This window comes from Lissotriton helveticus, chromosome 5_1, assembly GCF_964261635.1.
Source record: "Lissotriton helveticus chromosome 5_1, aLisHel1.1, whole genome shotgun sequence".
In the NCBI taxonomy this organism is placed as follows: Eukaryota; Metazoa; Chordata; class Amphibia; order Caudata; family Salamandridae; genus Lissotriton; species Lissotriton helveticus.
The window spans coordinates 4,966,254-4,979,707 of record NC_136065.1 but is presented as its reverse complement, the minus strand read 5'-3'; the positions used below and the strand labels follow the sequence as shown (position 1 = coordinate 4,979,707).

General features: G+C 49.3%; 1 protein-coding gene across 1 annotated transcript in view; it reads left to right on the top strand.

The window, feature by feature from the left end:
• LOC144754048 (antigen peptide transporter 2-like) overlaps nt 1–13,454 on the top strand; it is a 136,108-nt gene that overhangs the window by 1,143 nt on the left and 121,511 nt on the right. The window contains exon 2 of the mRNA XM_078641561.1: nt 11,170–11,740. Coding sequence (XP_078497687.1) covers nt 11,509–11,740 — 232 coding nt within the window. The 5' untranslated portion in view covers nt 11,170–11,508. The remainder of the gene's footprint in view (nt 1–11,169; nt 11,741–13,454) is intronic.

Sequence of the window (13,454 nt, the reverse complement as noted above, 5' to 3'; positions counted from 1 at the left end):
CGTGCTCTGCGCTCTCATGCCGCTGTTCTCTTCCTTTGCTTCCTGGCATCTGGTCCCAGTGCTTCTGTGTTCCCTGATGGTGTTTTCCATAATCCAAAGGCACTTTTTCCCCAACTTTAATGTCAGTGCTCCCCGGACCCCTCTCCACGCGCCACCAAGGCTGCAAGACTCCAGGATCGAAGAAGAAATGATTTACCAGCCTCCTCGGATGCTGCACACAGGGCCCGTGGAACTCAGCAATCAATCAATCAATCAATCAATCAATCAATCAATCAGTGCATTTATAAAGCGCACTACTCACCCGTGAGGGTCTCAAGGCGCTGGGGTGGGGGGGGATGCCGCTAATGTTCAAAGAGCCAGGTCTTGAGAAGTCTCCTGAAGGAGAGGTGGTCCTGGGTCTGTCGTAGGAGCAGGGGGAGGGTGTTCCAGGTCTTGGCGGCGAGGAAGGGGAAGGATCTTCCGCCGGCCATCGTTCGTGGGATACGGGGGATGGCGGCGAGGGAGAGTCTGGCGGAGCTGGCGGGTGGAGGTGTAGAAGCTGAGTCTGCTGTTCAGGTAGGCTGGTCCAGCGTTGTGGAGTGCTTTGTGTGCGTGGGTGAGGAGCTTGAAGGATATCCTCTTGTTGACGGGGAGCCAGTGTATGTCTCTCAGGTGGGGGGTGATGTGGATGCGGCGGGGGACATTGACGATCAGTCGGGCGGAGGCGTTTTGAATGCGTTGCAGTCGTCGTAGGTGTTTGGCCTGGATTCCTGCGTAGAGTGCCTTGCCGTAGTCCAGTCTGCTGCTGACGAGGGCCTGTGTCACCGTTCTTCTTGTTTCGGTCGGGATCCACTTGTAGTTCCTGCGGAGCATGCGGAGGGTGTTGTAGCAGGAGGAGGTGACGGCGTTGAACTGCTTCAACATGGAGAGGGAGGAGTCGACGATGAAACCCAGGTTGCATGCATGGTCGGTGGGTGTCGGTGCTGTTCCTAGCGTGGTCGGCCACCAGGAGTCGTCCCATGCTGAGGGGGTGGAGCCGATGATGAGGACCTCCGTCTTGTCCGAGTTAAGCTTCAGTCGGCTGTTCCTCATCCAATCTGCGACAGCCTTCATTCCTTCGTGGAGGTTGGTTTTGGCAGTGTGTGGGTCCCTGGTGAGGGAGCTGGGTGACGTCGGCTTAGGAGATGATGTTGAGATTGTGCTGGCGGGCGACCTGGGCGAGGGGGGCCATGTAAATGTTGAACAGCGTCGGGCTGAGGGAAGAGCCCTGTGGTACGCCGCAAATGATGTCGGTGGCTTTGGAGCGGAAGGGGTGGAGATGGATGCTCTGGGTTCTGCCAGAGAGGAAAGAAGTGGTCCAGTCCAGGGCTTTCTCTTGGATTCCGGCTTCTTAGAGGCGTGTCTTTAGTGTGCGGTGGCAGACCGTGTCGAAGGCGGCTGACAGGTCCAAGAGGATGAGGGCAGATGTTTCGCCGATGTCCAGGTGGGCCCTTATGTCGTCTGTGGCGGCGATGAGGGCTGTCTTGGTGCTGTGGTTTCTTCGGAATCCGGACTGGGATGGGTCGAGGGTGTTGTTGTCTTCGAGGTATCGGGTCAGATGCGTATTGACGATTTTCTCGATGACCTTCCCCGGGAACGGGAGATGGGAGATGGGTCTGAAGTTCTTGAGGTCTTTGGGGTCCACCTTGGGTTTTTTGATCTCGGCGTGCTTCCAGCTTTCTGGGAATGTGGCTGTCTCGAAGGAGGTGTTGATCACTTTCCGAAGTTGGGGTGCGATGGCTGCGTCAGCTTAGTTGAATATGTGGTGGGGGCAGGGGTCAGACGGTGATCCTGAGTGGATGGAATTCATTGTCTTGCGGGTTTCGTCGTCATTGACGTTGGTCCAGGAGGTTAGGCTGTTGAGGCGGGTGGGGGTCGCAGGTGGGTTGGGGACTGGAGTTGTCGGGCTGGTCGTTGTGTTTAGGCTGTTGTGGATGTCGGCGATCTTGAAGTGGAAGGAGGTGGCCAGCGAGTGGCACAGTTCCTGGGAGAGTGGGATGTCGTTGGCATTGGTGCTGGGGTTGGAGAGTTCCTTCACGATACTGAAGAGCTCTTTGCTGTCGTGTGCGTTGTTGTCCAGGCGGGTTTTGAAGGAAGATTTCTTGGCGAGTCTAATGAAATGGTTGTGTCTGCGAGTGGCGTCTTTGTGGGCAGTGTGGCTGTCCGGTGTTTGTTCATGGAGCCATTTCTTCTCCAGTTTCCGGCAGGTGCATTTGGAGGTCTGTAGTTCTTCGGTGAACCAGGTGTCTTTCTTGCTGGTGCGGCTGTCTGCGGGTTTCTTGAGTGGGGCAAGGGTGTTGGTGCAGTCGTCGAACCTGTGTCTGAGGTTGCGGGCGGCGGCGTCTGGGTCAGTGGATTCGGTGGGTGAATTCAGGGCAAGGGTGGCGGCCAGATAGCCCTCGGTGACTTTGCTCCAGCAGCGACGGGGCAGCTGTTGGGCGCGGTGGTGCGTTGTGGCCTTCTTGTAGGTGAAGTGGATGCAGCAGTGGTCGGTCCAGTGAAGTTCGGTGGTGTTGTTGAAGGAGATGTGGTTGCTAGCGGAGAAGATGGGGTCAAGCGTGTGGCCGGTGGCGTGGGTAGGGTCGGTCGGTGACTTAATCATATGCACATTCTCAGGAACGAACCACAGCAGGGCTATGTGTGTGGAAAGCAGCCTGAGGTCACCATCTAGAGTGCATGTTTTCATGTAGTGTTTGGTATTTCTGTAGCACAATTCTAGTCAGAAGGCAGGGGAGTGCTGTACGTAGTAAGAGGCAAGTTTAAAGTTAGTGGTAATAGTAGAAGAAGCTGAGTTTTGGACGGGTAACGGATTGTGATATATTGCTCTTTAAATTCTTTCCTTAATTGAAGCAGTGTTGGGACCCTTGTGTTGTGATAGATACAGTGTTATTGCTCCACATTCCAAGTCATAGATGGAACAGCCCTTTTGTCTTGTTTTTCTTTGTTACACTTCTGAGTTTGAACTCTGCTGTGTCCTGGCTGTGGTTGTGCCGAGAACCGCCAGCGATGGTGAGCTTGTCTACAAGATAACGGGGTGCGCCTGGCTGTGATTGGTTTGTAAATGATGCCGCTGGTCCTGAAGATGGTGCCGGCCGGCATGCCACTGGAGTTTCATCGGGATAGAGGTGATGTGATCATATTCTTCAGGCCCTGGATGAGACGTGCTGACGTGTCAGATGGCCCTCAGGGATGCCAGCGTGCAGTCTAGGAGGCCATGGAAGAGGGTGTTACCACCTCCCAGATGCAAGAGCACAAGGTCATAAACAGCCGTTCTGAAGTCGCTTTCTGGAATCGCAAAAAGAGAGCTGCTACTGAACAGAAAAGACTTTCAAGTTGGGTTGTGTATCGTCAGCAGATTGTTGAATCTTGATGCTATTATCAGAGAGTAGAGCACCGAGTAGCTATATGTAAAGGTCGAAGATGACAAGAGAGTGTACAGAAGCCTGGGGGAACTCAAGGTGATGGGATCTTTGGTGACATGAAGGTATCCATGTGAACAAACTGGTGTCGGTCGGAAAGTTAGGAGAATCATTGAGCATGTTCGGTGAAACCATTCTGAACTCAAAGGTGCATTTGAGGGTACGGTGATCGACTATGTCAGCTGAGAGGTCCAGCAATAATAGGTGGCAGGGGACGTCTTCATCAGTGGTCAAGCGGGCATTGTCTACTGTGTGTATGGTGGTGGTCTCTGTGGTGCAGTGTGAACTGAAGCCAGAGTGGGAGTTGTGATTGATGTGATCTTAGAGACGAACGTTGACTGCTTTTTCAATCTTGCCGATGAATGGCAGGTGAGTGATGGGTTTGGAGTTGGCAAGGGCACCAGGGTCTAGTGTTGGGTTCCTAAGGAGGTGGAGGGTCTGGCCTGTCTTGAGAGTTTCTGGAAAGTTTACTTCAGTGAGGGAGGCGTTGACAGTCGTGAGTAGGGGCAGAGAGCATCCCCAGCGAGAGCTTCGACGAAAGAGGGATGGTAAAACATTATCTTCATTAGAAGTGGCTTTGAAGGATTGGAGTGTGAGACCTTTGAGAGCTAGGGTTTGAAGCATGATCGCTGCAGATTCTACTGGAGGGGGTCGCTGTGAGAGTTGGAGCAGGCTTTGAGTTGTTAATGTGCTGTTGCATCTTCTGTATTTCGTTCATGAAGAAGAGGTCGATGCCTTTGCACTTTTCAGTGGAGCGAGGAGTAGGTGGGTCTGGCCGGAAGTTGATGCAATGCTTGGTTGTCTTGGACAGTGTTCTGCTTCTGTTGGTGGCTTCACTGATGGTGTTTGTATTGTACTTTGCTTTGCCTGGTGTAGTGTGCTGATTGCATGTTGAGAGAAGGGACTTCAGTATCAAGAGATCCTCTGGACTTCTGTTTTTCTTCTGTATTCTATCCTGTCCGCGATCAGTCGTTTATTGTCACCAAGGTCTTTAGGGTCGCAGGGAGGGGAAGGCTTTGGCTTCCAAATACGTAATCTAATTAAGGTGTAGGCATTCGTAACACCTTCCCAAAAGTTGTTGGATTTGTTTCGAAGAGTGTTGGCGTCAGACATGGAGTTGATGGGATGCAGCATTAGAGAGACAGCGAGGGTCGGTTCATGTCAGCTTGGCCCTGGATCTGGAGTGTCAGAGCAGTGGGTAAGACGCCAGGTGCCCAGGGCAAGTTTTCATGTTTATTGTTTCCTTGGGACACGTAGCCCAGCCCTTTGCCTACCAGATTACAGTGCCACGTTATGGACCAGGGAAGGGCACCGTCTGCAGTTAAGATAATGTACGTGTTCATATGTTTATGATTCATTAATGCAAAGCCTTGATTATTAGGGCAAGCGCTCTAAGGAAATGTAAGTTCGGACTGCACCACTGACAGTGGTTCCAGTGTAAAAATGTGTACACATGTTTGCAAAGTTGAACAATATGAGTCTATGTATAATGCTTCCAGGATGCTCTCTGATTAGATGCACATTTATGCAAAAGCTTGAATGCAAGATTGATGAATCTTTGTTATTAAAATAAAATGTTCATAAACAAATGCAGCGAGGAAAAAACGTTTTGCTAAACTGCTGTGAAATTTTAGGTACCATTTCTTTGCAGCATCATTTAGTAAAATGTGTTCATGCTTGCTAATATTTCCCAAAAATATTCATAATGGAAAATCTGTGTAATTGGTTTCAACAAAATTATTGTAAACATGAAAATAAACAAGCATTGGCAAAGCCAATAGGTATAACATTGGTGGTCAGCCTTTCGGTTTTGTCAATGCGTGTCTTGTTTTGACACGGTTTTTGTAAAACGTTATTGTTGTGGGATCTGCTGGGCCCTCATCCTTATAACAAATTGGCAAAAGCTAAAATATTTTTGGTTTCAAAAACCACACATTGACTCAGATGTTCCTGCCACTGAACAAAACTACTTTGGGTGCCGATATGATCCTTGTGAAAGAGCAGAAGGCTGTCACTGACAGTGATGCCAGTCAATGGAAAGAGAGGGAGAAATAGAATTTTAATAAAAACTAAAAGGTCTTGGTTAACTCCAGACCTAATTTGGAACCTAATTCTTAAAGAAAGTCACAGAAGTGCACCCTTGGTAAATGTCCTTGCATTAGTGCAGATGTATGGCTTTCATGAATTCACAAGAATTTACAGAAGTAGGTCCGGAAATCATACTCCTAGAAAATATTTATGAACTGCATTTTAGCACGAGTAAATATTCATATGTAGATTTGCTCTTGCAAAAATCTGTTGTGCTGTAACAAGTTCACTTTCCTTCCAACCACTTTTTTCCCAACACTGGACGAAGTTCTACTTTTGCTGTTGTCAGGAATAAATTTCCAACCTTTCTCTGAATGGGAACATTTTAGAGATGAGCTGATGAAAACTCTTATGACATGCAAGTTAGTAGGTTTCGGCATACTCAAATGGGCTTTCAAACCCTGGAACTATTTCTTACCGCTACCTGTAGCCCCAGTATGTAGGTCTGCTGAAAGGTGCCAAAACAAAATAAGGGGATTGCAAGTATTCAAACTCTACTATGGTATGAGCTCTTGCATAAGCAGAGAGGCTATTATCAGAGCTCTTCTATAATAAGATTGCTGCCATAATTTGTCATCACAATACATGGTGCAAAAGGGACAAGTGGATTTGTTACAGGACAAATACATTTATGAAGCAACATGCCCCATGGACAAGTAGACATTTTATTAAATTCCACACTCCTGCAGACGGGACAGTTACAAGTCTCTGCTCGTTACAGTTCTTCGTAGCGTGGAGGTCCCACGGATCTTGGCTGGATCTCTACACACCATGCAGTCTGTCTCCTCTTCTTCACACTGTGATGTCTTCATTGCTGGAGTACATGTTCAGTTCCTTCAGGGGAGGCAGCCCCAATGTCCTGTCTCTGGGCTTAACCTTTCTCAAAACAAGAACTTCAGGTGATTCCTGAATGAGCCTATAGAGCCGACTTGTAATCGGTGTGAGAAGTTAACCTGGCATATGATGTCCACTGGTTCTAGTGGGCACCTTGCACCAGTCTAATCGACCCTTATTGATGGTGGTTGTAAAGTCAACCTTATAGAAAGCTATCCTAGTGGTAGCATGAACCAGCAGTCTTCAGGCTAAGATTTCAGTAGGCGAGTTAAGCAAGTTGTTTTACCATATATAATCCATTGAATATCAAATGAAAGGACACCACAAGGTATATATAAAATATATATGTATTTAACCTAAACATAACCTCTCTGCACTCTTTATGACGTCAGAGGTAAAAATACTATACAAGTCACACAGTTAATATACGATAAGTTGCACAGTATACGTTATGCCCTAGGGGCCTCACAAACCATATACTAAGAAAGTGGTATAAGTACCACGTGAGAGTTAGAAAGCAGGCCTACGGCCTGTAGAATCGCTGGGGCTACACTAAACAACCAAAGGTTAGGAAGTAGGAGATCCACGGGAGCCGCGTGCAGTGTCTAAACACAGGCGCGGGTTCCCATTGACTTTCTATGGAGTTCGTAAAAGATACAAAGTTACAATTTAAGGACACTTCCGGATGGACTAGGATGGAACCCTTTTAAACTAGGACACTTCCAGAGTCAAGACCCACGGAAGCACTGGAGTACTCGAGTTACCTCGCCCAGGGAGGCCGGGTGCATAGGTGTCTTTTCGTGTCGGGTTTCGTCGTCCTTTTCTATGGAGAGCTGCAAAGAAGTGCTGCAGGCGACCAGAGGAAAAGTGTCCGGGTGGATCCAAGGGCGGATCGAAGATCTGAAGAACCTGAAAGCAGAGGGGACAGAGTCTGGGCCACTAGCCAGTGACCAGGAAGGAACCAGGCGATGTTGGGTGCTTTAAGGTGAAGAAGGTGAGATTGTCTCTTCAGCCACGAGGTCCAGGAGGCATCGATGATGAGCAGGAGCTGGATTTGAGCTGTTCCACGATGGATCTAGATGACTACGGTGCCGGTATCTGGATTGGACCCAACAAGCCTTGGCAACCGCAACCCATGCAGGACGTCGAGATTGGCTCTGTTGCAGACCAGCAAGGTCTGTGGCGCTTCTCCTTTTCAGGGAAGCTGGAGCAAGCCTGGAGCAACCAGGATAGCAAGTTAAATTCAAGATGGCGTCTTCAGGGGTCTCACTAGCCAACGGGCAAGGAACCGGGAAGACTCGTCAAGCTCAAATGCAAAGGCGGGACCCACGGGACACTCGCAGAGTGTGGGGGCCTGGGCTTCGGTACAAATGGTGCTCGGGGCTGAGGCTTCTCGTACCCCAATGCACAACTTACTGAGGCTTCAGGAAAGGAGTGCAGGTGGCAAAATGCAGGATATCCAAGATGTCCGGTTCCACGTCTCTCGTGTCTGCCACCAGTCTCAGCTTTGCTGTGGATGTGGATCGGGGTCAGAGAAGTCTGGAAGTCCAGTTCTTGAGTCCCAGAGTCTTCGGGTTCCGACGGGAGCCTTGAAACTGCAGACTGGCAAAGTTGCTGTTGGTGCCTGTTTGCACAGGTTGGTCACTCCTTGACCACAAGGGAGATGTCTTACGTCTTCCAGTCAGAATAGAATGTCGAAGGTCCAAGATATGTCTTACAAAGATTCGTCCAGGATAATCTTAAGTTCTGGGGACACAGCTCCTATCCTTATACTAAGAAAGGGGGCTGGATAACCTGACTAGGTCCCTCCTATGGGTGGACCTGAGAAGGGGGTGGTTACACCCCTTTCCCTTTGTCCAGTTTCGTGCCAGAGCTGGGGCTGGAGTGCCCAGCAAGTGGTTTGAACCGGGCTATGCATGAAGCACCTTGTGTGCCCCAGGCAGTGTCTAGATGCATTCACTGAATGCAGCCCTCCCTGCCCCAATACACAAAACCCCTGTTTGTGGAGGTGCTGGCACCTCCCTGGACAGGAAACCTATTGTCTAGGCTGCCCTTGCTGGAGTTCCCCAGCAACAGGAGGTCAGACTCGTGTCTGTGGCAGCAGCATCCATTTTGTGATGCTGAGGCTCTGTTCAACTTAAACCGGGTAAAGCAGTAACTTACATGTCTTTTCCCTAAAGAAGGGTGGAATGCTACCCCCCCTGCCAGAATTGGCGGGGGGGGGGTGTAGTATTCCAAAGTGTTTGACACCTTACACAACATGTTTTGATAAAGCCAAACCAAAGTTAGCATTAACTGCGAGGATTATAATGCACTTAAGAGTATATGGTATGGCTATATCATAGAACAGCTATAAGGAGATGGTTCCGAAAGCTGCAGAGGGGCTCAGCTCATGCCAGAGCACCCTCTCACATAAAACCAAGCACTCTGCCTCCAGGATTGTCGAGGCCTACCATAGGAGTGGCTTATAGGTGTATATGTGTCTATATATAAAGGTAGATATAGGTATACTATATCTAAGTATGGGGTGATTAAACCACCTTACCCAGGCTGTGGGAACAGACCTGTGGTGTCAGTTTGGAAGGCAAACCAGGGGTGGCACAATACATGCTGCAGTCCGTGGTAGGCCTAGGGTGCACCTATGCCCTGGGTACCTATGGTACACTATACAGGGGCTCACAAGGGTGACCCAGGAACCAAACTGGTATGTACCTAAAGTGCATGGTATCAATTTAGAGAGGGAACAGCTGGTATGTGGGTCTGATTAGCAGGCCCACAGCCACATTAAAGTCGTAAAACCAGAGAATCACAGCAAAAAGTGGGGGTGACCATAGGAAGCAGACTCTACTCTCCTACAATCGGAAACCCTGCCGATTGGGACTGGGCACTCGGATTTAAAGCTGTACCCCAACTTTTAGAGGGAGCCCATGAGTTCAAAGTACATCTGTCTGTAGTTGTGTCTTTTTCTGGCACTTTTACTGTGGGTTCATTGTGGATGACAGGGATCCGATAATGTCCTCTTGATTTGCACATTGGATTCAGAGCATCTCCTATCCAGGGTGCTGCTGATGCTGGCTTCATCTCCTGTCCCGGGCGGTGCTGATGCTGGCTTCATCTCCTGTCCAGGGTGGTGCTGATGTTGGCTTCATCTCCTGTCCCGGGCGGTGCTGATGCCGGCTTCATCTCCTGTCCAGGGTGGTGCTGATGTTGGCTTCATCTCCTGTCCAGGGTGCTGCTGATGTTGGCTTCTGCTTCTCGGGGTATCAAGACACAGGATCCAGCCTATGGGCAGGCAGCTCGTCGCCAGATCTCATCAGATTGCAACCGTACCATGTCTGCGGCCAAAGCCTTTGGTCTGAAGTCTCATCTCCCTCTCCACTGACCCCTGGGAGGTGAACACAAAGAACACTCCCTGCACCATTGACTGGTTTGTGGCGTCAGACCTTAAGGCACACGATGTGGCTTACAGGACCGTACTCCTATTTTATGCCATCTATTACCAACATTCACCCAGGTCTAAACATGCCAAGTGTTGATATCAATGCCTAGATAAGCCGTGCTGCAGAACATCTGCCAGTTCAAGTCCTCACATAACAGCCATTACTATCATATGCAGAGGTGTTTTAAGGCTTGGGCAAAGTGGGCTCTGGCCCAGGGCCCCAAACTTTCACCCTCCAGCCCCGATAGAGGCAGCTCGTTCTGCAGAGTCTTACCCAGGTGACCTGGATTCATTCTTAAACTGACTGTTTTAAATGCTGTTTCCTTTAATTTATTTTTAATGTGGGTGATGTGTGAGATTCTATTATAGACATTTTGCAGAGAAATGTTATGTTTATGTTTCATTCAACGCCCATAAAAAAGTTTTTTAGATCAAGACACAGCCTCACATATGCGAAATGGGAGATTATTTGCAGTAACGTTTGTGAGCTGCTGCTGTGTTCCAATATTGAATACACACGTCACTATCCCTGAATATTAGATGTAAACACATTTAAAATTTGGACATGTGTGCGTGTGAACTGTCAGTGACCCGGCCAAAAAGAGCTAAACAGGTCACATGGCCAGGGCCACGCATACCCTTTATAGCTATTATGTGCCCACTTGGGTACTCAGAAGGGTCTCTGGCCATATGCCAGGTATTGCCACCACATGCCCACATCCTTCTCTAGCAGGTACTGCTATTATAGGCCCAGATGGGTGTTCCTGTTGAGAGCAAACAATCTACGCCGTAGATAAGCAGTTACTGCGACAGCATTCCCTCTTAGGCGTCACAGGGAGGCATTTCTATCTCCGGCCAGATAGTGCCATCTTATTCGGAAGAACTCTGGCCAGTTGAAGCAGGAGGATCACAGGATGTGGAAGGGGTGATGGCCTGTCACCTATCATAAGTAAATGAAGGGCAAACATTTAATTTCGGAGGATTCAAACAGAATTTGTGGGTGGGTGGGTGCAGCATCCTCCGAGTCAGCAGGGTGTGAGTGTTGGCGACCATGCATGGTGGAAACTGCAGGTGCATCTAATTCTGATAAAATGCACACCCACTACTCGACTGCACCCCCTTTTGTAGTCCTACATGAGACTGGGCCTGATTTAGACATTGGTCAGACGGGTTACTCCACCACAACTGTGACGGATATATCGTCCGTCGAAATATAGATCCATTATATCCTATGGGATTTGTATTTCAGGGGACAGTTGTGACTGAGTAACCCGTCCACCAAGATATAAATCAGGCCCTTAGTGTTCATTCACTTTGAGGATGTTTTGTAATAAAGTATAAACCTTTTCTAACATTTCTTCTCTCGTTCAGGTTCCTTGGACTTTGTTCTGCAAGTGCTTTGAAGACATTGGCTGCTCCTCGCCATGGGTGGACTCGTCTTCCTCCTGGCCTTCAGCCTTGGTGAAGTCCTCTTCAGTGCCTCAGTCACTCGCCTCCTTCTGCCCCTTTGAGATCCTCAGCTACATCTGGCTCTTGGCTTTCCTCAAACTCCTGCTGCTCCTCGGTGTAGTTAGGAGACTCCATGGAAAGTTGGACCTCGCCGGAGGTAGCTTCAGTGTCAGGACCATCTCACTGTGGCCAGTGGTGGCCTCCCTCACGCCCCCTGTCTATGAAACCGCCAAGCTCCTCGCCCTCCGGGGGCCGGTGGAGATGCACTCCGGGGGGTATCTGTCTCTGTTGATGGTGCTCGCCTCAGGGGTGGCCGGCTGGATCTGGGGGCTCCTGTGGCCCTGTCGGTCTCTCAAGGATGGAAAAGGAGACCCTTCTGAGGAGAAGGGGCGTCTCAAGGCATGGGCGGCCTTCAGCAAGCTCTGGCACTACTCCAAGGAGGACAAGGCCTACCTGTCTGGGGCATTCCTCTTCCTGATGCTTGCTGTTGTTGGTGAGTACATGTATGTGTGTGTATTGTGTTTGTGTGTGCTAGTGTGTGTGTATGCAAGCATGTGTGTGGTGTATATGTGCATGCAAGCATGTGTGTGTGTGCATGTGCAAGTGCATTTGAGTGCCTCACTGTGTTTGTGCAAACGTGTGCACCATTTGTCCATTGACTGTCTTTGTGCAAATGCATGTGCGTTTCTAGTCGCACGCCTGCATGTGTTTGCGTGTAACATATTTCCAGTAGGTGCTGTAAAACAATCCCTCTCTACAGACCCATCAGTAAGGCCTCTCCCTAGGGTTGGAATGGGGCAGAAACTAGGGCTAGAGCTTTTGGTGCCCGGGGAAGTCCCTGAGTTTGCCGCCAGTGCAGGTAAGAGCGGAGAGGCGGGGGGAGGGCCACAGACGGCGGGGAAAATAAAATTAAAAAGAAAGAAAACCTCTTTCTTGAACCCCCCAAAAAGTGTTGCGGGTGCGAACCTCCCCCCGTTGCTACACCGCTGGCTGGGCACCAAAATAAAAGTGGCCCCCATTAATGAATTAGATAGCTAAAAACGTGGTCCATGTTTGTAAATTGGGGCAGGTTTGATCTTGTGAATATACGCTGTATAAGTGTTTCACAATGTATGGATGACTGCATGGATTAGAGCTTGTAGCAGGCAATGTTTGTTATAATATACACCAGCCCAGCAGACCATAAAACAGGCCCACAAACATCCAAAAACACAGCCAACACTGTGACGTCTCAGACTAACCCATCATCACTGCCTAATTGACCTGTAGGCTAGTCTGACACTGGCCCTCCCTTTAACAGTTTGCAGATTGAGGAATCTGGGCATCAGAACAGAGGAAGAACTGTCATGGCCGACCAAGACTCTTTGGGCAAAGTTGGGTTCTCTCTTGTGTGTATCCTCGAAGAAATGATTCTGAAACCCCTGCAATGAGTACAAGTTCCTCTGTGTCTTTCCTTACTCTGGCTTGCATGGATGATGTTACCAGCATGTGGAGTGCTCCAAATACTAACATACTGCTTGTATAGTCCAGGACCCCTCCTAGGGGAGCCCTGTGCTCTCGTCATTGCTCCCAGTGACATAGAAACATAGGTTTAAGTCCTCTGTGTCATCATTTGAGCTCTACATCCCTTATTTTGACAAGACGGAAATTGTATTTTAAAAACTGGAGCCATATCTGAGCTCTTTACACCTGCTTCAATCAAGCAATCAGTAGATTTGCAGAGCACTTCTTGTCACCCTTGAGGCTATCGAGGCACTGACAGGGTCCAGTTGATTAGCTGAATAGCCAGGTCTTCAGGGACGTTCAGAACTCTGAAAGAGACGGGGAGGTCCGTAGATGAAAGGGCAGCTCGTTCTATGTCTTCACTGCTAGTTAGGAGAAGGAGCGACCTCTGCATCTGCTACATCCGATAAGGGGCGTGAGGGTTAGAGAAAGGGACATGGAGCAGAGGTGTCAGTGACGCTGATGGAAGTTCAGGCGGTGGTTGAAGTAGGAGTCCGCAGTTGTGTAGGGCCTTGTATGCGTGGGTCAGGAGTTTGTCGGTGTTGAGCATTCTCGGTGCAAGCTGCCCATCTGTGGAGTTCTTGGCCTCTGTTTATAGAACATCAAGCTGACCACCTAGCTTTGGATAGTGCTAAAATAGGTTTTTATTAAGTTCACCTTCTCAAAGTGGGAGTGGGTTTCTTCTCCTCATGTACCCCCAAGAG